The sequence below is a fragment of the Astyanax mexicanus genome, chromosome 5, assembly GCF_023375975.1.
Source record: "Astyanax mexicanus isolate ESR-SI-001 chromosome 5, AstMex3_surface, whole genome shotgun sequence".
NCBI classification, from domain to species: domain Eukaryota; kingdom Metazoa; phylum Chordata; class Actinopteri; order Characiformes; family Acestrorhamphidae; genus Astyanax; species Astyanax mexicanus.
In genome coordinates, this window is record NC_064412.1 from 32,242,185 (window position 1) to 32,268,774 (window position 26,590).

At 39.6% G+C, this 26,590-nt stretch overlaps 1 protein-coding gene across 2 annotated transcripts in view; it reads right to left on the reverse strand.

Moving 5' to 3' along the window:
* Nucleotides 1-10,666: 10,666 nt before the first annotated feature.
* mgat3b (beta-1,4-mannosyl-glycoprotein 4-beta-N-acetylglucosaminyltransferase b) overlaps nt 10,667-26,590 on the reverse strand; it is a 76,264-nt gene continuing 60,340 nt past the window's right edge. Inside the window, exons 2-3 of one of the 2 annotated variants that reach the window (XM_022675528.2) lie at nt 13,267-13,639; nt 10,667-12,419 (exon numbers count right to left, since the gene is read on the reverse strand). In XM_022675528.2, the coding sequence (XP_022531249.1) occupies nt 10,980-12,419; nt 13,267-13,638 (1,812 nt within the window). In that variant the 5' untranslated portion in view covers nt 13,639 and the 3' untranslated portion in view covers nt 10,667-10,979. Of the gene's footprint in view, nt 12,423-13,266; nt 13,640-26,590 lie in introns of both variants that reach the window. The other variant, XM_007231209.3, reaches the window with a different exon arrangement.

The following is a 26,590-nucleotide window of genomic DNA, read 5'->3' on the forward strand; positions in this document are numbered from 1 at the left end:
ACACACACGCACAAACACACTACATCTTGCATCACGTGATGGTCAAAGATGAAACGGGATGCTGACATGGTTTAAAGCCAGGCGCTGCTGGCTGGATGGCTCTGTGTATGTGTGCGAGAGTCTGTGTGTGTGGGTGTATGTGTGTGTGTGTGTGTGTGTGTGTATGTGTTTGTGTGCCCATCTGTCGCTCAGTACATAAGTGTCATCACTGCCTTTGATCTGCTCTGACACAGCATATGGACTGCTGGACACACACACTCAAACTAATTCACACTCACTCACACTAATTCACAAACACACACACACACACACACACACACACACACACACATTCTCCTACCTCTCTTCTCTTAACATTCAAATTTTCTTCTCCAGCTTTGAAAAGGGTTTAAAGGGGCATTCCACCTATTTTCAAAATTGTCTGAAAATTTAAAATTCAATGCTTAAGATGTAGAATCATTCAGAGTTGGTTTGGTTTAAAGTGGTTTATTGTAGAGAGATTTATAGGGCCCTATAGGTGAGTCATCCACCGTGCTCTGTGCAGCCTGATTTAGGATTTAGGACATGTCATTGTGTCTTTGCTATCATAACTGCAGGAAAAGTATGCTTTATGTGACTCGAAACGTGCAAAAAATATACTAATTTAATTTAAATGGCGCAGCTGCAAAATCATGAAAATATACTGTTGGCGGGGTGCAATATAGCAGTGAGCATCACAAGGAGCCTTGCGCAGTGTGTAAAATAAGGATCATAGCAAGTTTCAATGCAACGAAGTAAATGGTAAAAAGTGAAAAAAGCACAGTCACAGCATCCTACAGACAAAAATTGGATGAAAAAATATGTTTAGAATGAAAAGAGTATGTTAATATCATTGTAAATCAATTGGCTATTTAATAGGGAATTGATATATGGGACATTTTCTGTCAAACTATTTGTGATGTAGCTTTTAAGCAGCATTTTACTCTTCAGACGTCCGGTTCCATTCAGCACTACTGTGAGCCTGTAAGTTTCTCCATAATGGCAGAATAATGCATAATGTAATTCTCACCTTAAACTAAAAACACACAAACTGAATGATTCTAATCATGTCCTCGTATTTAAATTATACAGACAATTTATGAGAGAAATAAGTGGAATTCCCTTCTAAAATACCTGATATATCTTTTTTTTACACAGGATTTGACATGCACACAAAAAAACAAAAAAAGAAACATAAAAAAAGAAAAAGCTGCATCACAACATGTAGGGTGTATGTACAGATACAAATCCCTGATCGATTTTAAGCGGGCCTCAAAATTCACAGGTACAAAACAAACCAACCAAACAAATCCAAAGAAAATGATCATTAAAAAAAAAATTGAACAAGTGCGTAACAGATATGTTTCAGTAATGTCTTTTCAAACTGTACAAATACATCATGAAGAAGGACAGACAGGAAGGAAGATGATGTCTACAGTGACAGTGCTTCAACATATACGATACTGCTGGAGTATCAGTCCAACCCAATAAAATAAAATCAAATAAAATACAATGCATACAATAAGACAATAATCACTGATAAAGGTGAATGTAAACCCTCCACCACGTAATTAATGTTTTTTCTCTTTCCATATAATAATTTTTCCCTTTTTGTTAACAGAGACAGACAGGACAGTAATAACTTAATAATAAGATAATAAGATAATTCATGTAAACAACAACAAGGACATTTTTACAACAGCGAAACAGCTTGATAATCATTCAAAAATCAAAAATAAATCAGCAAATAAAAAAAACGCAAACCTCAAAATGGGAGGACGCTTTGCAGACAAAAGGATGGAAGATGGAGAGTGGAAAGACAAAGACAGGAACGAGAAAGACGGAGAAGGAGAGAGAAAGAGACGCCCCCAGTAAAGCTCCATTATAGCATGTTTTTGGGAGTCATTTTCTAAGTGATTTTTCATCCGCAAGAAAGAAGGAGAAAAAAAGCGCAGATCTGGGCAGAAGCCAGTCGCCTCTGGCTGTTTCTCTTTCACCTCGCGACTCGGGCTAGGCAACGATTACATTACAACAAACAAAGGAGAACCTGTTTCAACTCACCAGGCCTTCATACGAGGCCTTCTTATGCTAAAAAAGAAAAGCATGATGGCACTTCTATCAAATGGAGTGAAAAAAGCAGATGTCCTCAGGAAGGAGGAGATACCACTTATTTTTTTCCTGTTACTTTTTACTCAACCTTTATTTAAAACTGCAAGCATATTATAATTAGGCTTATATATTTCATTATTCAGTACTTAATCATTCTGATGTATTCTTAATGTCTTACAACCATCAACCTTCAAGCATAACATTATGACCATGCCCTTGTTACTGCAACCATTGTCTGCTTTATTATATACTCCACATATTGAAGCACCACATACAGTAGACTGTAGTTCTTCTGTTTCTCTGCATACATTATTATTATCCTCCTTTCACTCTGTTCTTTAGTGGCCTGGACCACCAGAGGACCACCACAGGGCAGGCAATATTTGGGTGGTGGGTTACTGTTTACTGCAAAAGATCCATTCTCAAAAACTAGAAAAATATACATAAAATGAGATATATGTTTATATATTAAGCAATAAAAATCATACAAAATTATTTTCCGGCATAAATTGAGACACTACAGCCATAATAACGTGTATTTTGATTTTTGTGCTTATTTTGTTTTGTTTTGTGCGACATAAAATAAGCTGTATAATTTTAAGTAAGGCTGATAAAGATAATTATTCCTAAAATGAGCTAAATAATCGTACACTTACACAATGCTTTGTAATACTAAAATTCTCATCAGAGAAAATAAGTAGATTTATTGCCAGGCTCCGAGTGATCCTGCGGACTAAAGCGCTGCCACTATAATCAGGAGATTGCCAGTTCGAATCCAGTTCATTTAGCTTGCCATCGGCTACAGAGAGCCCTGAGATGGAACAATTGGCCATGCTCTCTCTGGGTGGGTAGATGGCGCTCCCTCTCAACATCACTCCAGGGTGACGCTAAGCACAAGGGCTCTCCTGGTGTGTTGGGGTATTACTAGTGATAGGGGAAGTCCTAATGAGTGGGTTGGGTAATTGGCTGTGTAAATTGGGAGAAAATGGGACAAAAAAAATTATAATAATAATATTTATTGTCATGAAATAGGATCATTTCACACGTTAGGATTTCTTTGTGAGGAGTTTAAAAACTCCAGCAGCACTGCTGTGTCATAGACTAACACACCACCACTATGTCAGTGTTACTCACTGCAGTGCTGAGAATGACCCACCACACAAATAATAATATCTGCTCTGTGGTGGTCCTGTGAGGTCCTGAGGATAACAGTGTTGAATATGCAGAGAAACAGATACAGGACATTCTGTAATTATAGGACTACGACGTGTCCAACATTGATCATTTGTGTAGAAAAAATTAGGTGGTCATAATGTTTTGCTTCGCCAGTGTGTAACAGACATAATTGCATTTTGCATTGGCATCAACAGGCTTCATACAAGGCCTTCTAATGCTCAGTAAAGCATGATGGCATCTCTATGACATGAGGAGCTGAATAAGCTATAAGAGTCTTCAGGAATAAAACACTAACTCTCACTTGTTTTTGACTTTTTGGAGTAAATAAATGTTTTAAAAACTTCATAACTTCATAAAACACACTCCTGTATGATAAGATGTCAGATAATTAGATTGTTTATAAGGCCATTAAGAGGAATGCCACGATTTTATTCTTTGCCACACTGTTGAATTGCACCCTTTCATTATCTCATTCTGACTCCCTCGCTCCCTCACTCCCTTCCTGCCTCTCTATCAGAGCGATACCACTGATGCCAGTCTTCACCCCGTCCTGCCAGCCCACCCGAAATCCCTGAAGAGGAAAACAGCCTCTCTAATCTATAAACAACAATCTCGAAGCTATCTCGAAGCCTGCATTCCAAACTGGACACATCAAGACCTCAAGCCCTTCCTTCCTTCCTTCTCGAGAACTGTGAGGTCTCCTTGATTTGGACTGGATGTGTAATTGTATATCTCTGAGAGGCTGGCTGAGCGAGGCTGTGTCATGCTTCTGTAAGTGGGGAAGAAACCAGGCAGAGGATTTGGGTCTACAATGGGCCTAGAAGAATTAGTTGTGTACTGTTACTTTTTAATCAATTTGTTTAATCAAACGTTAAGCAAGCTTTTTATGAGGCTATTCAACTTAAAAGACCCATTTTTTTCTTCATTTTGCTTTTTGATGTCAACATTTAAACAATTTGTGTGGGTCTGTGTACCAAAAAACATCATTTATAATTCATAATTCATCATTTTATCTCTCTTTGGGACGGAGTGGTCATAAAAAAGTAATGAACAAGGAAGCACAAAAAATAAACACTGCAAAACCTTACTAAAGATAACACTTTACAATAAGGGTACATCAATTAACAGTATCTAGAACAGTAAAAACATTGTTAAATATTTAATTAAAGTCTCAACTAATTATTAATTGACACTATTACATTACATTACTATTACTTAGACATTAGTTAAATAATGTTGTAATGATTAATTAAGTCTAGACTAGTGTCAATCAATAACTAATTAAGACAATTTTTCTTAATAAGTACAAAGTTCATTAATGTACCCTTATTGTAAAATGTTACCTTATCTTAAACAGGTACAATCCTCTTTAATGTAGTCTTAATATGTAATATTTCTTAATATCTCATTTTGAAAAATATTATAGTAATTTTATCAGATTTATTACTTTAAATCCACTTAATTGTTTTAAGTGTTTATCTCACATAAAATAAGTGTTGTTTTCAGTGGAAATTATTGCTTAAAACAAGTAAACATATGTTAGAAATACATGGAATAATCTTATAGTATTCTTACAACAATGTTAATGAGAAATACAACATATTTAGACCAGATTTATGAGAGGATTTCACTTGCAAAGATATAAAGGAATTACAAGAGATTTTTGTTGATTTTATTGTACACTGTATGAATTTTTGATTATGCCTATTTTGCCTATTTTGATTATGCCTATTTATGTGATATTAGTGCTGGAAGTATTAAAAAAATTGGGTCAGTAGGAACCTTTTAGATTAATACCAAAACAATAAGGTTTTAATAATAATAGGTGGATTATAAGAACGACCGCTAGGACCCACTAGGTTCCTCATGTGAAACAGACTAAAAGGGAGGTAAGTCCACAAGCGTTTGGTTGTTTTGGAAGGAATAAAAGCTCTCCTTACGCTTGTATTCTGTTCAAAGGTGACTCACTTGGCCGACATGGCACCTGCTTAGTGGATTTCCAGCTGTGCATTTCCCACAGTAATCCAGTGCACATGAGTGAATGTGCGTATATCTCTCTAACGTGTGCTAATAGTGTTAGATCCTGGGGAGCACACACTAAAAAACACACACACACACAGCACCTCTGCACTGCAGTGGTGTGAAAAACACCCACCACCCACTACACCCCCCACGGGCAGATGTGAGTGGACACTGCAGCCAGAACCTAAACGCAGCAGCTTAAGAGGCCGCAGCAAAACAGTTCTTCTTAATCCTCTTGCCATGCCGCTCACGCCGGCTCAGAGAAACCCGCCCACATGGGGAAACATGAAACTGCGTCAGCGCACACAGGCTGCGGACACACACCACTAATAGAGAGAACCCACCATAAGAACAGAAGGACAGAAGATCCATGCGTGTAATAGGGATCAAGGTTCTTTACGCCATTTAATTACATTCTTTGACCATGCTGGGCAAAGTGACACCAGCATGATACTGTATAATATACTGAATCAATAAAGGTGCTTTAGTTGGTTGGTTTTCTTGAACATAAACCAATGTGCAAACCTTTACACCAATGGACGGTTTGTTAACACTTTTAATTCAGATTTAGCATAAATGTCAAGATTTACTGATTGTTCATCCCTGAAATACAATTATAAACCATTAAACTACAGCAGATTTGGATTGTAATTCTTTAGCTGCATCGTTAAAGATAATTTCTCTCTGTTGACTACATATCATTTGTGTTTAATTAAAGGAGAAATCTAGTAGAAAACTGACTTGAGGTGTATTCAGTGGAAATACATGTTTCTCTACACCCCAAGTCCATTTCACTACTGGATTTCTCCTTTAAAAACAGAAGCATGCTGGTTTTTCTTGCTTGGGTGCAATGCAGGTTTGTTTATGTGCTGAAAAATTAAATAATTAAATAATCTAATAATGTGTCCACTGAGGTGGTCAAAACATCAGTATTAGTAGGACAAAAAACTACAGTTCTTAGATCATTTTTGTGTGCTACATTTTCAGAAAAAAAAAAGAAAAATGGAAAGGAAAAAAAAAACTTTTTTTTTCAGTGACCAACACGTCTCAAAGGCTTAATGAGTTCCTCACACTTATTTCACATCTCTATTAAAAGCCTGGTTTATTATGAAACCAAGAGTTATTCTTTAATGGCATTTTACCTCTCGAGAACCTTTGGCAACCCCTGTGGCTACACAGTATCTTTTTATTTTTATGATTGTAGAGTAGTGACATATCGGGAGCAGTGTCTTGTGTACATACTAATTAGAAATCTATGGTGGGTTAAAAAAGTGTACTCTTTTGCTGGCTGGAAGTATTTGGTTCACAGTTAAACAGACACTAAGAGAACAGATTTTAGAACAGCCATACTCTTTATCTCCCCTTAGGTTAGAGAGATACTTGCTGTTTGGTTATGGGTTCATGTAAACAACCGCTTTGTTAAAGTGTTACTGGAGGCTTCCACTAGAGGTCTCCACTTACCACTCCAGCAAGCACAAACACATCATTTAGATGCAGCTAGCCATTCTTAAAAAAAAGTCATGTCAGAGAATCTCTAATAGAGAGCACAATACCCACTGGAGAATCAATTCTGAGTGAGAATCTGACTCAGAGTCAATGAAAGGATTCATATGGAGCAATTAAGCAAAACCAGAGTTTGTTAATCTTTAATTAAAAATTTACTATTTTTTCAAAACAGAACAATAATGAATGTTTCAGCACCACAGAAATATTCATTAAAGCTTTTAAACTTCAGTTTTAAGCATTTTAAACGTGCTTTGGCTGTTACTTTAGCTTCAGCTAACCTGCCAGTCAGCTCAAAGTAGCAGCAATACTAGCACCTTCTACCTAAAACCTGTTTGCTGTAGAAAAATGTAATGACAAACGTAGGTAAATTCTTGTTTTTTTTTAGTGAAATACTTTATTTTAAATTCCAAAATGAAAGGAAAATCCTATCCAAGTTATTAGTTACAATTTTTATTTGAGATTAGCCTATTAGCTCCATTTACTATCATTCGCATGCTCCCTCTAGTGGTTTGCAGTCATTTTCTGATATAACAGGGGAGATATGAATACAGGATATATATATATATATATATATATATATATATATATATATATATATATATATAGTGCAGCCCTAAACATGTGTACGTGAATGTGTAGTTAACAGCAAGCATCTCTCTCTCTTTCTATCTCTCTCTGCCTGTCACTTATATCGAATAGGCTGCCTTTACAGGCAGGGTAGGGCATCGTCATGGAAACAGTGGCCCAGCCTGATGCAACGGAATGGAGATACACACGGGCAGGCGGGCACGGAGCTGATCAGGCGCCTTCACCCTTCAGCATGTGCGAGTGTGTGTGTGTGTGTGTGTGTGTGTGTACTGTTGGGGGTGAGGGGCAAATGCCAGACATAGGAAATAGATCCCACTGACATGAGGAGCAGGTTATTTTTGGCCTGTCTGTTAGGAAGACCTCAAGGAAGGGGAGTGTTTGTGTGTGTGTGTTATTTACTCTTTAAATATACTATGGGGCAGTTTACTCAGACAAGGATTAAATCTAGTCATGAACTATATTTTCCTTTTAAACTGTTCTGTGTAGTCTAAGACTAGGCTTAATCTATAGTCTGTTCCCATACACTTTAATCCAGGTGTTAAAAAAAATACTGATACTTTATCATATCAAAATAAGAGTTTTTAGTCATATCGCCCAGCCCTAGTGTGTTTGTGTGTGTGTGTCTAAAAAGCGGAAGAATAGAGGGAGGGTATAATGAAAAGGGAAAGCACCTCGTTAGGATCAGGAAACATGCAGTGACCTTGTATTTCCCTTTGCACAGATATTTCAGATATTTAACGTGTATTTTCTCCAGCGGGGAGGTCAGCCTCTTTCTCTTTCTATCTTTCTTTTTGAGACACACATACACAAACACACAAATACACTAAAGCCTCTGTGACCTCAGTGACGGTTTGGTCCAGTCTGTTTCCCATGTTCCTCCCTGCACCGCCTGTACAGTACGTTTCCAGAGGGCAGATGACACAGGTGGTGCCCTGCTGCTTGAGATATCTGAGGATTTCGTTTTTGCTAAAGATACACTACAGAAACCTTTGGATCTGATGTGGCTTCAGTTGGTTCACTGCACCAGGTTATAACAATTAGCTTGTCATACTGATCAAACCTTAAAAATATACATATTAAAAGTCAGTATGACCTTTTTAGATTAATAGCAAACCATACTGGCAGAGTTCAGACGATGCAGATAGTGCCTTGCTTCTTGGGATACGTAAAAAAGGCACAGAAAGAGAGAATAAGGTCGAGTTCATGAATGCTAAATGTTTGTGATCTATCCTGAGAACATCCCAAACCAGATTTGCTGCCCATCCCCTGCCTGACAGAATCCAACATGTTTTTGGTATTCAGGATCTGTGGATTTTTGTTTGTGAAACATCTGTCCAGATAAAAAAAAATTCAGGGCCAAATATCACATGCTGAGTCTGAGTTGCATCTAGGATCTAGTCCCAATTCTGTCCAAACTGCTTGCCCAAGAGAGCTCTGACTAATAAGCTGAGAGAAAACATTCTCATATGATTTCTTAAGATGAATTTTGGTGCACTTGAATTTTTTACTTTTTGGTGTAAAAAAGTTTAAAAACTCCTCAACGGATTCGGAGCAGAGAAAACAAACTATATTTGTAAAAAAACTCTTTCAAACAATATCTTGCAAAATGAAGCTGCTTTAAATGGTTATTTGTGCAGTGCTATATAAGATCCACTTTTTGTTCCATAAAAAAGAACCATGTTTATAACAGAGATGTGTGTGATAAGTGTGAACCTTTACGCCAAATTATGTTCCTTCATTTTACATCAATACAACTTTGGCAAAGAAGTTTAAGGGTTAAACCTGAACTGAAATTGTCTCCTGCCATACAGGATGTTAACATCCGCCATAATTTATTCAGATCTTCTCTGGGAAGGGACATTAACTCACACTGTTCTCTCTTCTGATACTCCGCTCGTTTCTACCCCATCCGCACTTCCTATCCCCTTTCTCTGGAAACTGCTATGCACCTCCACTGAGTTCACCAGTGTAATATTTTTGCGTCTATCCCTGCGCACCACAAGTGCACCACGGCATGCACGCTTGGGCAATCAAAGCCAAGTCCGGAAGTTCTGCAAGAACTGGACTCCTTTGTTAAAGCCTGTGCAGGAGTTGACCAGAGCTCACTATGTCTGCTATGTTCCTCAACTGCTTTAAATCAAGGCAGCTTTCCTAGCGTCAAGATTCCCTCTGGCTACTTCTGGCCATCATTCTGTAGCGGTGCAGAAATCCAACCAACTGACCTGCTGATTTGTTCTGCTTTTGGATGAGCCTCATGCAGGTCTACTGCATGTATTTAATAAGAGTGCAGAAACATGCACAGAAATTTAATTTAATGTGCAATATTGCTGTTCTGATATTAATGTGAAATATGATTAGCTGCAGTGTCTGCGTTCACTATCGACCACTCAGCCTCGCTCTGCCTCCAGCCTAGCTATGCCATGTGAAAAGCTCCCCCTGTTGCTCCAAGCGGGTAATACAATCTAAATTTGCTGTTATTCGCAATGTTCACGCACCTCTGTCTGTGCGCTTTTTAAAAAAAATCATATTGTGATAACAATAATAATGCAATTTATCGTACAGCCCTGATATCCTTCATCAAATATTCAAATATGTAGACAAAGTCTCTTAGTTTCTCTTTAGATTTGGAACTTTCCCGCATTAGCAGAGTTACAACAGCTAACCATTTGCCAGGCGTATCACCGAAACTCTAGTGCAACCTCATCCGAGCATGTTCAGTGCTTCCTGTGTTTTCCAGTGCCCCTGTTCCAGACCTGCGGCAGCTGGGGACCTAAACGCATCAGCAAAATCAGACCAAAATTAGAACAGTCTCTTTTTCTCTCTCGTTCCCTCTTTTGTACAGTAATCCCCCATCTGACTCGCTCACTGCCTCACACGGCCTCGTCAAAAGCTTTCTCTCTGACATAGCGTACACGCACACAAGTATTTTTGTTTTCTGATGAGACATGAATAGGTATAGCTTTCCAAATAGGTTAAAAAAAGCTGAATCTGTAGGAGTTGATGTTTCCTTTTTTTCCATCGTTTGATGTGCAAGCAAAAAACAGGAGTGCACTACGGACAATGAAGTCCAATTATACCCACACACTTTATATTACTCTATATAACACCCTCGCTCTCCTTCCTTCTCTTTCTGTCTCTCTCAATTACTCTTTATCTCTCTCTCTCACACACACACACACTCATACACTCACAAAAAGAATAGGGACACAAAGTAGTGAACCCAGCACAAATGGACGGGTTGATACAGTCCCTGTAGGATTCTGTATATTCGCTGAGTAACAGCAACAGAAACCAAACCAAAGAAACAAACAACCAAAGAAATCTTTTTTTCTCCACAGGATACTCCACAAGGCTTAATTTGTCCATAATTTAAGCCTTGGCTGGCCCCACCCACCTCTGCCAATGATTGGATGGTGGTGTGTGACCTTTAGGGTCTGGTCCAATGAGAGAGAACAGGGAAAAAACAATGTAGGCAGAGATCTATTCCCTCCCTCCCCCGATATTGGGACCCATTTTGACCCCTTTTTAACCGAATCAACAACGGCTAAGGATCAGTACAGCTACCCCCCACTCAGCACGGGTTGCTTTGCATAAGGGTTCTCCAGCAGGTACTGGTAATGTTTGAAATTGTCCAACATGTATTTGGGTGCATACATGTGTTCTTTAGGGTCTGAAGGCGGGTACTCCTGCACCGAGCCATCGAACCAGCCCCCAGTTCGGATCAGCTCGCGGATGTAGTTTAGGTCCCGCTTGTCCTCGTAGTCCCCCCAGCGTGGGAAGTCCCCGTTCTGGGCGGATACGAGTTTGAGATGGATGCCCTCAGGCGTGAAGCACCAGGAGCAATGCCAGCCAGCAAAGTGGAAGGGGCTTCCAAGTGACCACTGCACCAGGATGTGTCCCGTGTCATTCTCATACTTGCGGAACCTAGGCATGGTGTAATAATCGCGCCGACGCAAACGGATCCCGTCGTTGTCGTATACCTCGCTTAGCATCCCCGTCGTGCATCCAGACACCACCTCGAGCGAACCCAGCTGCTTCCAGAAGAACCCATAAAGAGACTTCCGCATGTGGATGGCGAAAGGTTCCGTCCAGCCGTCAAACAGCTTGAGGAAAAGGATGCCCTCTTGGGCCGGGATCTCATCAGCATCGTTGATGAGGAAGACGTCGTCCGGCCGCAGTCCTCGCACACGGGACATCCCATCTCGTGTGAGGAACGTACGCAAGTAGTCATCAGCAATCCAGCCGTCCTGGCGTCCACCGTCTGGGAAGTGGTTCAGAAATACGTACAGGATCTTGTGTCGCACGTAGTCGTAGGTGCCGTTGAGCAGGCGGCGCAGAAAGCTCAGCGGCCGCCGCTCGCCGTACGCCGTGAAGTTAGACTCGCACACCAAGAACAGGTCCACGGCATTGGCCAGCTCGTGGAAGCGAACGTGCAGCAGGTCAAACTCGTGATTGACGTTGATCGCATTGATGACTCTACGCGGTTTCTCACGAGGGATCAGCCTTTCCTTAGTAGGCAGGTTGGAGTGGTACACCATGGTAGGCACGCCACAATATGGACCGTGCCATCCAGGCCGGCACACACACTTCACTAACCTCTTGCCCCGTTTGGGCTTTAATTTTGGGGCACTCGACTCCTCGGCTGCTTTTCCTCCAGCGTTTAACTCCTCGGGATCTTGCAAGATCTTTCTCTGGAGTGCACCTGCCATCGTTGGTCTGCCTTTCCCCGTCCCAGCATCATCCCGAGGAGGTGCTACCTCCGTTCCTTGCCGAAAGCACCAGGCTCCAGCTTTGGTGCGGACAAAGTAGGGTGTGTGATCCTCCTGGAGGGTAAAGGTGCGCTTGTGTAAGTCACCTATAAACCTGGAGGGGTCTGGAGTGGAAGCTTGCTTGGGTTGAAGCTTCACTGTCGAGCTGGGAACGCTCTGTCGCTGGAAGTCTGGTCTCTGATGAGCTGGGCTACTGGGGTGCCACACCACCAGCTTAGCATTTTCATTCTGCTGCTGTTGCACAGGGACAGTGAAAAAAGAATGGATAGATATGTTAGATATGTCAGAACTGTAAGAAGAAATTCAATACAGTTATATTTATATGTCAAATAAAAGCATACGTATGTGTATTTATACACTGATCAAGCATAACATTATGACAACCTCCTTGTTTCTACACCCATTATGCATTTTGTTTAGCTCCACTCAGCATACAGTAGCACTTCGTATTTCTATATAGATAGGGATGTCCGAGTAATTTGATTTTGAGTATCTGTTGGTACCAAGTCCCAATCCGATACTTTGGCAATAAAGTAAAAACAGAAAAAGCGCATCCAAGTTGTCCAACAACATTTTTTATTATTATTGAAACAACGGTATTAAAACTTAAAAACTAAACAAGTACTATATAGCCATAAAAATAATATCCATTTAAATACGCATCTCTTTAGCACAGTGATGGGGTGTCAACAGTTTGGAGGAAAACTAAAGCTTTGATAAAAGTAGCGATGGCTTGATACGTAGCTTGCTGTATTAGACTCTATGCTACCGGCCATAAATCATCGTAAGCGGCCATGAACACTCTCGCGGCCAGTGTGAGCGCAGCATGGGCATTCTTAATACTCAAGTGATCTTGTGTAGTAACTACAAAACGTTACATTTTTAATACATCAGCGATCCGGCTCATTTCCACCCAATTCCGATCCTTCGAAAATTACGTGATTGGCTCGGGTACATCCCTATCTATAATTCCATTAAGGTGTTTAAAAACTCCAGCAGCAGTGCTGAGAATAGAAAATAATATTTAATTCAGTGTAATCTCAAACTAAAAAGTAGCCACGTCAAGAACTTTCGCTACCTCAGTGAGATCCACCTCTTGGTGTTGTCGTTCTTCAGGTTTTGCCCACGGATGTGGTGCTTTAGGTTCCCCTGCCCGTTCCAGTTCCAGGCCTCTGTCTATTCCTCCAATGCCCTCCTCAGCACGGGGTCTTGTGTCAGACGGTCTCAGGGCCGGTGGGGGCCCTTCCTCTGGGGAGGCACTGGTCAGAGGGGTGGCCCGCTCCCTCCAGAAGAATCCAGTCACCATGATGAAGGACTTGATGTTGGGGTATGGAGCTGAGAGCTCTCGTAGCAGAGAGACGTAGTGCAGGGCCTTGTAGTAATGGAGGAAGGAGATGACACATAGCCCCACAGTGCAAAGCAAGAATACTCTGTGACGTCGCATTTTCATCCTGAAACACAAGAAATGGAGAGAGAGAGAGAGAATGGTTGAGTACAAAAGCAGTTATTTATAAAATCTGGGTTTAAAAAAAAGTTTACGTTTTGTCCAATCAGAGCAGTGGAAACAAGTGTTAACACAAAATTAACTATTGTCTGCCATCAATGTTTATATAAAAATCTGCAAAATATGTATTGCAAAATAAAATAATGAAATATTTTTAAATATATTGATATTTTATTACACCCTTTGTCTTGGTGTGAAAACACTTCTTTTACAAGGCTCCAAATCAAGTGGTACTTAAAGGAGAACTTCGGTGTCAAATGGACTTGGGATGTAGTGAAACATGATAATGAGTAGGAACTTTTGTTAAAAACTCCACCTCCATTCACCCCCAGCATTCGAAATACATTGCTTTTAGCCAATGCTCCCAACAGGCTTACAACGCTAGAGATGGGAGCATAGTGTTGCCCATGCAAAAAAGTTGCAAGATTAATTCTGTAGAAATACATTTTTCAGGCAAGTTCTCAGTGCCTCGTTTTAAATGTCAAGGCCCTCAGAATTCTACCAATGAAGTGTGGAGCTACTTTGAGTTTGTTAATGGATTAAATAGCGATTTCTTTGCATAAACAACCCTATGCCCCTATCACTTGCATTGTGAGCATGTTGGGAGCATCAGCTAAAAGCATTGTATTTCAGAATGCTGGGGTAAACAGTGGTGAGCTATTAAACAGCTATTAGTTTATACTCATTATTATGTTTCTCTACAACCCAAGTCCATTTCACACTGGATTTCTCCTTTAACTCTTCCTAATAAGCTAAACAAGAAGAGATAATGATGATGATGATGCCCATGCTGATAAAATGTTGCAGATTGTGTTGTGATGAAGGCCCATTGGGTTTCATGCCTTCCTTAAGATTCAGGCTCTTCATTTAAGGTCAAATCTCTTGCTCTCAATGCCTCATTCATCTTTATCTTCCATATCGATCGCAGTCCACCTTAAGCATGAAAAGCAGACAGCGCCAGAGACACCCAATCTAGCCGTAATAGCATCTGATACACAGGCTGAATGTCAACTTGCTCTGGCCTGCAGCCCACAGCGCTCCATTTTGCAGCTAAAGCCAGAGAGGTCATATATTTCATAGCAGGGTGTGCCGCAGCAGGATAAGAGGAGGAGATGAAAAGAGAAAACGAAAGAGAAAGAGAGAGAGAATGGATACACCAAAAAAGGCCAGAAATTACCTTCAAAAATGAAAAGTCCACAAAAACCATAATGGGATGGATTTAATTTTACCTGTAGAGGTGGGTTAAATTAATAATTAGCAAACACCCTCAGTAATTGAGTCCTATCTAAATGTGCCATGTCAGTCATTTTTACTAGACTGCACTCCAGTGTCAGTAAAAAGCCTGGAGTTCTTTAACTCTGGTAAAACAAGCTGTAATATGGGAAATAGTCAAATACCATTAACAATGTGTTTGGGTGGCTTTTCTCAAGCATGGAGGCACTCGAGGAGGAGTTAGTTTTATTGTGCATGCCACAGATACCGCAAAATGTTCAAGTCTGTGGTAAAGCTCAGGTGTTTAACGATACAGAACTCTCAAATTCAGAAAAAAGCCCCCCCCCCCCCCCCCCAAAAAAAAACACGCTTATCACAAATTTAAATAAAGATACTGTGTGGCATAGCTTATAGCCTATATACATGTTACAAACATGTAGCAGCTAATTTTTTTTAACTAAATATTCATTATTACAAAAAAAAACAAAAAGAGTGGGTTATAATACTGTTTATCACTTCATATTTGTGGAGGGCAATTTTGTCCTAAAATATTATGTCCACAATATTTGAAGGAATTCGCAAGGGGGTTGCAATAACGATATTCTTCACAATATGAAACTTTCAAGAATATTCTACTGCAACAAAATAAACGTAGAAGTTTTATTTCATGTAAGTATAACAGTTTCAAAACCACCAAAAGAATCTGTAAACTAAAGCTGGACAACATATCGATATTTTTTCGCATTGTGATATATTTTGTGATAGTATCTGATACATTATCAGTACTTAATGAATACAGACCCAACTGTATATTTCAATACAGGGAGTGTCAAAAATTCTGTTTATTTGGATGATGTGCAGCAAAAAATAAATAAGAATAACTGTATTTTTTTTATGAAAGTGCATTTTAATAGCAGAAAAGCAGAATTTGACACTGCTGATGTATTCAGTCTGCATGTCAAAATAAAAAAATAAAAAGTCCTTAAATATTGTGATATAATATTTTTACCATATCACCCAACTCCATCGGTGTGAAAATCAGAAAATAGATTTTAAACATCATGATATTACTGTGACACAATATTTTGTGTATGATACAGATTGGCACACCCCTAATTCCACTCCCATCTCAGTTATTTAAACTTAGAATTTCATATCGCAGTTAAACCGGTCATATATTTTCCTGATTTCCTGCAGTAAAATACAGTACCTCACTCTCCTAAGTAAATCTAATTCTGTCTGTATAGGGCTAAAGACAAAGATAATAACAGAAGAAGCATTGTGACTGACTGTGACTGTGACGTGACCCTCTTGCACTTGTCACAGACTTGTCCCCTTGCCTTGGCTTCAACTGTACTGGCTCTGTGTGTTAATGGACAAAGAGAAAGTGAAAAAGAGAAAGAAGAAAGAGAAAAAAGAGAGAGCGAAAGCCGAGGGGGTTTATTGGCTTTATTCTGCGCTGGGTTCTCTCTTGAGTCTTGATTTCCTTTTGCTTTCAGTATTTTCAATCCTTCTTTATTCCCTTTGACCCATTCTTCTTTTACTGGCCTGCATTCTGCTTTCTTTCTTTCTTTCTTTCTTTATTTCTTCCTTCCTTTCTTTCTTCCGCTCCACTCTTCATGCACAGTAACGGAAAGGATGGTGTTTAAGAGCTTGGAGAGTGTGCGAGAGGAAAGAATGAAAATTCATGACATTATGAATAAAAAATGCCTTTCTCTCAGTCTCTTCCGCGTCTGAATGTAATAGGGCATGCGTGCACTCTAAAGAAGAAGCAGTTAGCACCTTTTTGAACATGAGGCCGAATAAAAAAAACAAAGAGGATAAAAGACTGCTTAAATAATTGTCAGGTTAATAGAGTTATTACAATAAACTCAAACTGTGTGCAGGAACTGATATGAATAGGGCTCTGACTGTTGAAAGCTTCAGTGTGAGAGCAGGGAGATGTTAAAAGGAAGCATTAGGTGATATTTGGCCTGCTTGTTTCTGATGATTCTTGTTCTAGGAAGTCTTATGAAAAGCTAGAAGGCTGTTGAGGAGGCATTAAAAACCTGTTATAGTTTGCCTTTTTAGAAGTGGAGAGCACTTGCTGTGAGACCGTATTGCCGTTTTCCCTCTTTCTTTCTGGTGAGAAGACAAAGCCCTGCACCACAAGAACAGCAGGGGGCTTGAGAAACACTGCAGAACAACCCTCTGCACTTACAGTCCTGGTGTATAAAATCCTACTCATTAAAGACACTCAAATATCTTTACAGATTAGCACCTACTTCTACACTTACTGCAAGGCCGGGTTGGGCAGTATAACAGTTATACCGTAAACTTCAGCAATTAGACAAAAAAAATCAGTTCAGTGTAGATCTAGCGCACGGCCAAAATACGTAATTTAACGTGGCCACAGGTTGGGGTGCAGTTGGAGCTCACCGATTAAACACAGGCCCACTGTAATTCTGTAATTCTAAGTTAGCGACGGGAATCTCAAATCTTAAACCCGGATGACCAGTCAGTCAGGCCAGATAAAACTAAAAGAAAACTGTCAGGTTTGTCAGGGGAAAACTAAATGAAGCAAAAAAAAAATTTCCTGTCCTGAACTCCATGTAAGAGTTCACTATAGGGCTGCATGCTATCGGAAAAAAATTACATTGCAAATGTTTTTTTCGGCGATATATATCGTATTATTAAACAATGCAGAGCCCATGACTTCACTAGCCCCGCCCCCACCCGCGTGCTGTCTGACGTTCAGACCGATCAAGAGCTGAGTCAGTGCTGAGCACTCAAAACCCGAGAAAAACAGCAAAACAACAGTAATCGGCCCTTTATAAAAGGTAAATAATAGCGTTTTTTTTTTAATTAAAAGTGTGAATTTAACTGTAACTGGAAATATCTGAGCAAAACTGAGCTGGACTGAGTTTCACATCTACTCTCATATTTACTCCTTATTCCGGTTAAGAGTATGCTGTGTGCGATTGGGTGCCACTTCTCGCTGCTGTGTGTTGGTTGGTATGGTTGCTAAATGTAAAGGAGTGTGTGTGTTGAATGTGTTTGTAAATCATCCTTGTCTAGAAAGGCACTGAAAGTAGTAAAGCTTCATCATCATCACCATCATCATTATTTGTAATTGTTAGAATTCCAGTTTAACATTTATTTTATTGACCTAAAAGTTGAGCAGAGTGTTCAATAAGCCCTGGCTAGTATTAGATGGTATAACATCTACAGTACGTAAACACAAAACCATCTGTGCTACTTGCTCATCTTGCTCAGATAATCCCCACCCCTTGTAATACTGTACACTTCTGTAATAGTTTGAGATGGTGTGGTGGTATGAAAAAATGTGGATACTGCTCAATGCTACTGCAAGGACTTGTCTAACAGACCCTATAGTGTGTTTGGTGTATTTTTCCAACACATTCCCTGATAGGACCTGTGGAAAGCCCCAGGGTTGTCAGCGCTGCCAAGCTCTCTGGGTTCAGGACCAGGGCAAAGAACATCACAAACTGCTGGCGAACCCACAGCTTCAGAGCTCCACACACAGATCCGTTTACACAGTCCAGCGGCTTCGTGCTCTGTCCCTTCCGCCGTAACACACATCAAACGAGCCTCTGCATCTTCTTCCGCCTGTTTATTTGCTTTCAGAGCAGCTTAGGCTAATATGAACCTCCCAGGATTGGCAGGAACGCCGTGCTCGCACCAAACCAGGAGCCAGTTGAATTAACAAACCAAATATATGAAGCGTATGTTTTGGCAGATTCACTAATGATAAACAGGACTCTCGCTGGGGCGAGCTAGTGCAAGAGCAAAGACACCCGGGGTCCAGATTTGCAGAGATGTGACTGGACAGTCATTAAGGGGCTAGTAGGGGGTTACGATGCCAAGCACTGGCACGTGTTGGGGGCACCGGTCCTAATGAAGTTCTGCCTGGCAGTCACACCAGCAGTCTTGATGGCATGGGCGAGCGGGGCAGAGATCAACAATAAATACCACACTGAAAAAAATAATAATAACCTGTAGAATCGAAATGATAAGAAAAAAATTGTATTCACTTTCTTTGGGTAGAGTTGACCCAAATTTAACTTTGATTTATTGTGCAAACCACTAAAAGCAACTTCTTATTTAAAATACTGCACAAGAAAAGGAGGGAAAATTGGTGGGAAAGGCTAAACACTGATAGTGTGTGGGGGGGTGGGTGGTCATGCATATTTTGTAAATAAATGATGCCAGGAGCCAATAGGAAAGATGAGATTTTTGCTTAATGTACTAAAAAATATTAACAGATTTTCCAAGTCTCCTGGAAGTTGCAGGAGTCTACCGCATATCAATAACGGCTCCCTGATGCTGGCAAGTCAGATAACAGATAAAATATCCCAGGGTATAAAACAAGTGGCCCAATAGTGAACACAAACACGCACATGGGCGACACAGACTTTTTAAACAATCACGTGTGTGAAAGAGAAGGAGAGAGAGAGAAAGATGCTCCACTTGTGTACATATTCATGAAGAGCATACATAACAGAAAGAGTTCTAATTGGACGTCAATCAGTTTCTAGCGTGAGCAGGCAATTTGCTTTTCCCCTCCTGGACGGGATGCATTCAGGAGCATCATGGCTCCCATCAAAACTATTTCAGCTCTGACTACTCTAAAGTATATCCATGTTGTCACGTCTTGGCCCTGTCTCGTGTCTCTGTGTGCATTCCCCACGTGACCTGTGCTCCCCTGTGTCTCCCGTCTCAGTACTTTTCCACCTGTGTCTCATTTGTAGCTCCGCCCCTTCCCCAGGTGTTTCTAATTATAGTGTGTTTCCTGTTACTATAAATAGCCCTCCTCTGCCACCTTGTCCTCGGTCGGTCTTTGCACCTCCCCCGTTGTCTGTCATGTCACGTCTTTGGTTTCTATTTACTCGCTCTTGTTTATTTATCGGTCACGTTATTTCTAGTTACGTTTATTTCCTGTTTGTCTCTTTGTTTATTTTGTATTTATTTACGTATTTATCCTTGTGTATATCCACTGCCCTGTTTAGTTATATTCAGTCTAGCTTAGCTTTTGTTGTTCTTCCTGTTTGTTTGTTAGTTTATCTCTCGTTTGTTATTGTTACCCCTCGCTTGTTTTGGTTTGCTTCTCTGTTCTATGTTTACTTGTTGATTTGCTTATTTGTTTAATAAATCTTGTCTTACCCGCATTTACGTCCGCCACCCGTCTGGTCACGCGTTACACATGTCTGGTTATTTATTTTTAATACATAAAAGAATGTTTTTACTATTTTTCACTGTTGAAAGTTAGGTGACATTGTGTATTTGCCGCAAAACTACTCAATGCAGTGGTTTTCTCAACTCTTTTGTTTAAATGTTCATGCTGTATTATATTTATTAACCCTATACATTTAAGTTTTACAGTGCAACTATGAGAGAAAAGATAGGGAAGGGGGGGTGCAATCAGCAGCAAAAATTGGTTAACATAATAAACCTCCTCAACAAACACAAACAAAACACACCCACACACACACACAGTCGTCCCACTGTGAGTCATGCACAAATGCACACACTCGCACCCCCTCACACACACACTCGTTTCTTAAAAGGACAAGGACCCATTCAAGGCTGAAGCTGCAGAAATGACAATACTGCAGGAAAATCACAAATAAACAGTGTGCTTCTGCAATTCCGTGAATTCCCAACTAACCGGCCAGAACATTTTAATGTACCATGAAAAAAAAAACTCTAAATACTCCACATACTCCAAACGCAACAAGCCCATTCTCTGAGCAGGGGTGGCGTTCTGCAGGAAACTAGGTCACGGACCTCGCCCTCAGACAATGGCCCCCAGTGGGTGGCGGAATGTATCCAAAAATAGAGGTGGTATATTTATGGATGCTGAGATGAACAGGGCTCTCTGCGGACATGCACACCCTGGCCTCTCCAGTATCTGTTACCCAACACTGAGACAGGCAGGCCATCAACAGATCAGGTGATGCTCCACAGCAGAAGCTGGGCCTCTCCTGTGGTTTATGCCAGCTCCATAAACAGCAGCGAGTGTCTGTTGCGCCCTTGCCACGGCCCCCAACCCTATTGTGGGAAAAAAAAACTCAATAATAAGCACCCCTTCAAAGTTGCTTTCAAAGTAACTTTCTTTGACACATTTACTGCTTTAATTCTCAGTTTTCAGTCACAATCATGCGTTCTGAAGTTTTATCCAGTGTCTGAGCCTCTGAGCTCTATATTGTCAACGATTTTTTCCCCTCAGCTGTGTATACACAAGGTCAGAGCATGATAATTATTATATATCTTGTATCAATGCATTGGCTAGTAAACATGGTTTTGAATCATTAACTTGAATTTGCGCTCGATTCGTGAACTGATTCGACCCTGATGACTCGACTCTACACTCAACACATTGTGAGCAACCTAAAGTCTTCAAAGTGTCGAAACACCACACAGGTCACATGATAATTCATTAGATATCAGCAGATTTTAAGGGTTAAATATCTTCCAGCTTTTAAATGTCTTATTTTCCACTTTCCTGTGCTTTGGAGTGAATCAAAACACAGAACAATGACTCTTAAACAAGAGTCTTTTCTTAAACTTTGATTCAAAATGGGAGTGTATGGGAGCGTATGGGAGCGGGGCTGATTAAGTCAAAGAGATTTTTCCATTTTTAGAGATTATCTGGTTAGTAGGGGCTCACAGACAGCTCACAAAAAAAAATCAATGAACTTATTATATTCTTACCTAAAATGAGGAATAAACATCAATCACATTCTTAAAATTGCCATTTGTTTTCTTTCAATTATTAATAATAATACAAATAATATTTAGTTCCATGTTTGATCTTCTGTTATTGACTCATTTCTGATGTTTTAGGTTTTTGCTGTGGTATCGTTTCAGTATTGTGGATTTTGTCTTATAGAGATATTTAGGAAGGTATTATATCGAAAGTCATAATGCTGATATCGTGACAACGCTACACACAACACCAATACACCAATATTAATGTTACAGTAAAGTTATGAGTCCTGTATTTTCTAAAAAAAAAAATAAAAAATACAAAACTATTTTAATCAACCATTAAATTTGTACACAAAATAGGAACTGTTTGAACACTGAAAAAGGAATCCCCCATACCTACAGAAAAAAGGAGGACTCAGAAGGTGATGTATACCTGTAGTTTTTCTGCAAAGCGGTGTCTGGCCCTGTTAACAGAGTGGGCATTTTTGTACTTGATATTTTTGAGCACATAAACCAAACTGCACCCAAGCAAAAAAAAAACATCCAGCCTGCTACCATTATTATAAAAACACAAGTAATCTAATCAACACCATTTAGTGCACAGTTGTTACTCAGACACCACCTAAATATTACAGCCCTAATCTGCTTTAATTTAAAGGTTTGTAATTAGGCCACATCAGTAAATCTGATCAGCTGATCAATAAATCATCATTTTGAATGAAAGTCTCTGTGGGTGCCTGGAAGGGTTAAGGATGACCAGGCAAATGACAGTTGAGCCTAATCAACACACTGACACTCGCAATTATTGATTTTCTTCTAAATAGTCACTGCAATCAGCTACGACACTATAGGCTATTGCTTTTCGTGTGAAGCTATATTAAGGTTCTCCTTTGTGGAGGCCATCTGGCAGCTTTGTGACCTTACTCTAATTAAGGCACCACAGATGTGGCATTTTGTTCAGACATGACTGAATAAAATCGTAAAAATCTCAATATTCTTTAAACATATAAATATATAAATATCTGTTTTATTCAGTTTTTATATTTGTAGATGTGCCAAAATAGCAACAAACAACACAATTTAGAGCTATTAAATATGCATATTAATGTTTCTTTTGCATTTTTAGGGGTCCAAGCACTGTAGGCATCACAGTTTCACTCCAAATAAGCGATAGGTGGCGCTATAGATACAAAAAATCTGTTTCTAATAAATAGGGTTTCAATTAGGTGGAATTGTTTTGATGAGTGATTAATTAAGGACAATTTAATAATTAAAAAAATATAGCTGCAATTTATTAAAAAATAATAATAATAATAAACTTAAACTAGTCTCTGGGTTTTCATCAAATGTTTGCAAATCAGGTCACAGAACAATGTTTGGAATGTCTAAGTACAAATTTATTTAAAAAACTTAATGACACAGAATAAATAATATTTCTTTAGTAATATTTAATAAAAGCGATAATAATGCATCTAAAGCATTTAAATTTGGTTGTAAAAATTGCAAAGAAGGTGCTGGGTTCTTTGTACTCTCGTGCAATAAATTGCCTAAAAAAGCTGCATTTTGCCACGGTTGTCGAGTGGTATCTCTGTAAAACAATTGCCTATGAACTGTAAAATTGTGGGTTCGATCCCAACCTCTGGCAATATGGAACTTCTCTTTGTAGATATGTCAACGTTTATCTAAATTACTCAAGAATTCTAAAAAAGTTCTAGGACCCCAACAACTGCTGCTTGCAGCTATTTTTATTTTTTGGCATTTAAAGAGAGGCAAAACTTAAAAATCAGCTTTATATTGAACAAGATGCACAAATAAAATAACATCCTTTTTTTTAGATAAAGAAAAGTGTAAAATATAAAAATCATAGCCATATAAAAGAGTCCTTTACAGGTTTGTAACAGACACACAAGTTTATCTATCTTTAGGGGTCCAAACACAGAAGATTTTTCTTCTTTCTTCACTTTCTATTATTTTTCTCTCTAATAAATCGTAGACCACAGACCAAACCGTAAGTCATAAGGACATGAAACTTGATCAACAAGTAGTAGTCCCTCCCGCTACCATCAGACTGATGACATACAGACGTATGACATACAGACAAAATTCTTTTTTTTACACTAATTACATGTCTCATACCCTAAAAATATGCAAATATAGCCATTAATCCCCGCCCACTTAGATTTTTAGCTAATTTGCAAATTATGCAAATTTTATCTATTGTTTTAGGCTTGAGACATTTTTTCTGGCAAGATCTATATGTAAAGATGTATGATCTTTATTTATTCCCCTTCTTTTGAAAACTGCATTAAGACAGTAATTCAATTTATTTATTTAACATGATTAATTGAGTTAATTCAATGGACCGCCCAGAACTAACTTCTACAATTTAATATAGCGTTATAACAAGAAATTCTAGAAGAAGAAGTGCAGTTGATGTCTGTAGAAGTTCATCTATCCAGGGGCATTTTTACCGACCACTGATTTAAACTGGATCTATGAAAACCTCCATAACGCCCCAGTCTCAAGCAAACGCCAACCCCCGACTCCCAAACAAACCCCTGATTCCAAACCCTGTGCTGCTGGAAAGTTGCGATTTGGCTTTGAAGTGTGCTTTCTGTCCGCTGGATACGTTACAGGATGCTCTTCTCGCTAGTCTCCGGTTTCACCCCCATGTTGCTTCACACCCCGAAGCGGCGGCAGACAGACGGACAACAGAGCGAGGCGCAGACTCCTGCTGAATAATACAACAAGACTAAACAGGGGTAGGAGGAGGAAGGCCGCTGAGCAGAATGAGGAGGAACGAGAGCAGCAGTGGAAGGTTGTGGGGTAAGAGAGTGGAGGAAGTGTACAGAGACGGAAAGAAGAAAAGGTGAGGTGAGGAAAGCGCTAGCTAGCAAGAGTACTCATCAATAATAGAGGGGTGCTGGACGGAGAGGAGAGGATTTCTCACAGCTGATTGGCCCTCACATATATAGATGTGTGTGGAGAGGTGGGTGTGAGGGGGGTCCACTGCAGCCTGTCTCCTCCAGCCAAATTGAACAAATCTGGACTTCTCTGAAATGGAGTTCTACAATCCTCCCCTGCCACCTAAATGCCCTCATCAATAATGCAGCTAAGCTGCTCCAGGAGAAGATCTCCACTGAGTTCTCGACACATACTGTATAAGAACTGCTCTGAAGTAAAAGATGGAAAGCTACAACCATACTGTTGTACCTGACTCTGTGAAAAATCCTGATCAAATGAGACTACTGACCATGGGCACATGTGGTGCTGATGGGATTTAAATGTATGATGTTTCTTAACTAGGAGGCAGTTAGACAGATGTCCCACTCTAGAGCAATGAAAACATGAACATTTTTGTGGCCAAAAAAAAAGAGTTGTGTTTTTCTATGGTGTAATTTCACAGTTCTAGGGTGGCCCTACAGGCTAACTGCTACTGTTGCATAGTCAAAACTCTACAAAAAAACAGAGCAACCTGAATTTGGTGCTGGTAAAGCATCAAACAGTGAGCAAAACGAATCTTTCTTACATCATAGTGCAAAAATACTTTTATTATTCACGTCTGTAATGTTAAATCAGAATTTTAACAGGACTTTTTCGTTCAAAAGAAAAAAAAAAATTGAGAGACTGTTGCTTATTTGACACCTATAGATTCTGATGTACCATTGTACTAGTTTGATTATATATTTTTTAATAATATAAAATGTTACTGTATGTCAGGGTTGTGCGCTTTTAGTGAATAAATAATGCCTGTAATTGCCCAGTTTGTATATATTGGTTTCTTGAAACAAAGCAACTCAGTCCAGCATGCAGTCCACATGCTTGTTGGCGGACATGCCTGCCTGCAACTCACAGCGTGCTGCACAACAGCGGCGACGGGCTCCGATTTTATCGCTTGTGGTGTGCACGCAGGATGAGGATATCATGTCATAGGAGAAGTTCTAATGTGCACGGGGAAAATAAAGTATACAAATTTAGGGGCAGGAGTCACAATATTTAATCAATTTTAGCAGCAGCTTCTTCATAACATTTTTGATGTTCAGCTTTAAACATGAATTAGAACCACTTTTTATTAAACCAGAAACATTATTCATGAGGAGACCAACCACTGACTGCAATATGAACGAGATTTCTAGTAATGTTCATGGAGAATGGATGCAGATAAAATCCTGCCTTTCATTAAATAGAGCCATCAATCTTGCTGCAAGAGCAATAGCCATAACAAACTGAACATTTTCTTTGCACATTATTGAGCTTAACACTCCAAACTTTTCATAAGGTGTTTATCAGATTTTAGCAGTGATGTAAAATATGTTGTTGTAACGGTGATCTGACCCTCAGTTTCCAGCATTTGCGTAGGAATAGGGGGGATGAGTGGGATGTGTCCCACCCCTATAAGAAATAGATGTATCCCCCCCCCTTAAAAATTCTAAAGCAGAAATTGTTTTAAACTAAACTTTTATTTTGAAAGCATGCCAAAATCGGTACCCCCGCCACAAAAAGCACCCCCTTTTGGGAGCGCATTTCTAATTAAAGTAAGCTAAAGAAATTATCTTCTTTTATCAAGAAGACGGTGCATACTCTCTACCGAGAGGGGGTGCTTTTCATGGCGGGGGTGCACATTTAGGCACTACTATGGTGCCGAATTCAGCAACCCCTCAAGGAAAAGCACCTCCTCTTGGGAGATGCTGAAGGTGACATGTTTCTTTTTCCTTATTTTTTACGAGTCAAAGTAGCCTAGAAAAAAAGTATCTTGGGTATTTCCATTTTCTAAGTAAAGTTAAAGCCAAGAAGAGGGGGTGCTTTTCCTGGCAAAGGTGCTGAATTCGGCACAACAGAGCCTTTACACGTGAGGTCATTGATGATAGCAATAAATCACAGCAATAACAATATACTGCAATAAAAATGGCTTTTGGCTAATATCTTGTTCTGCTAACAGACTGGGAGAGCTTGAGTTATCTAACATTTGAAACGT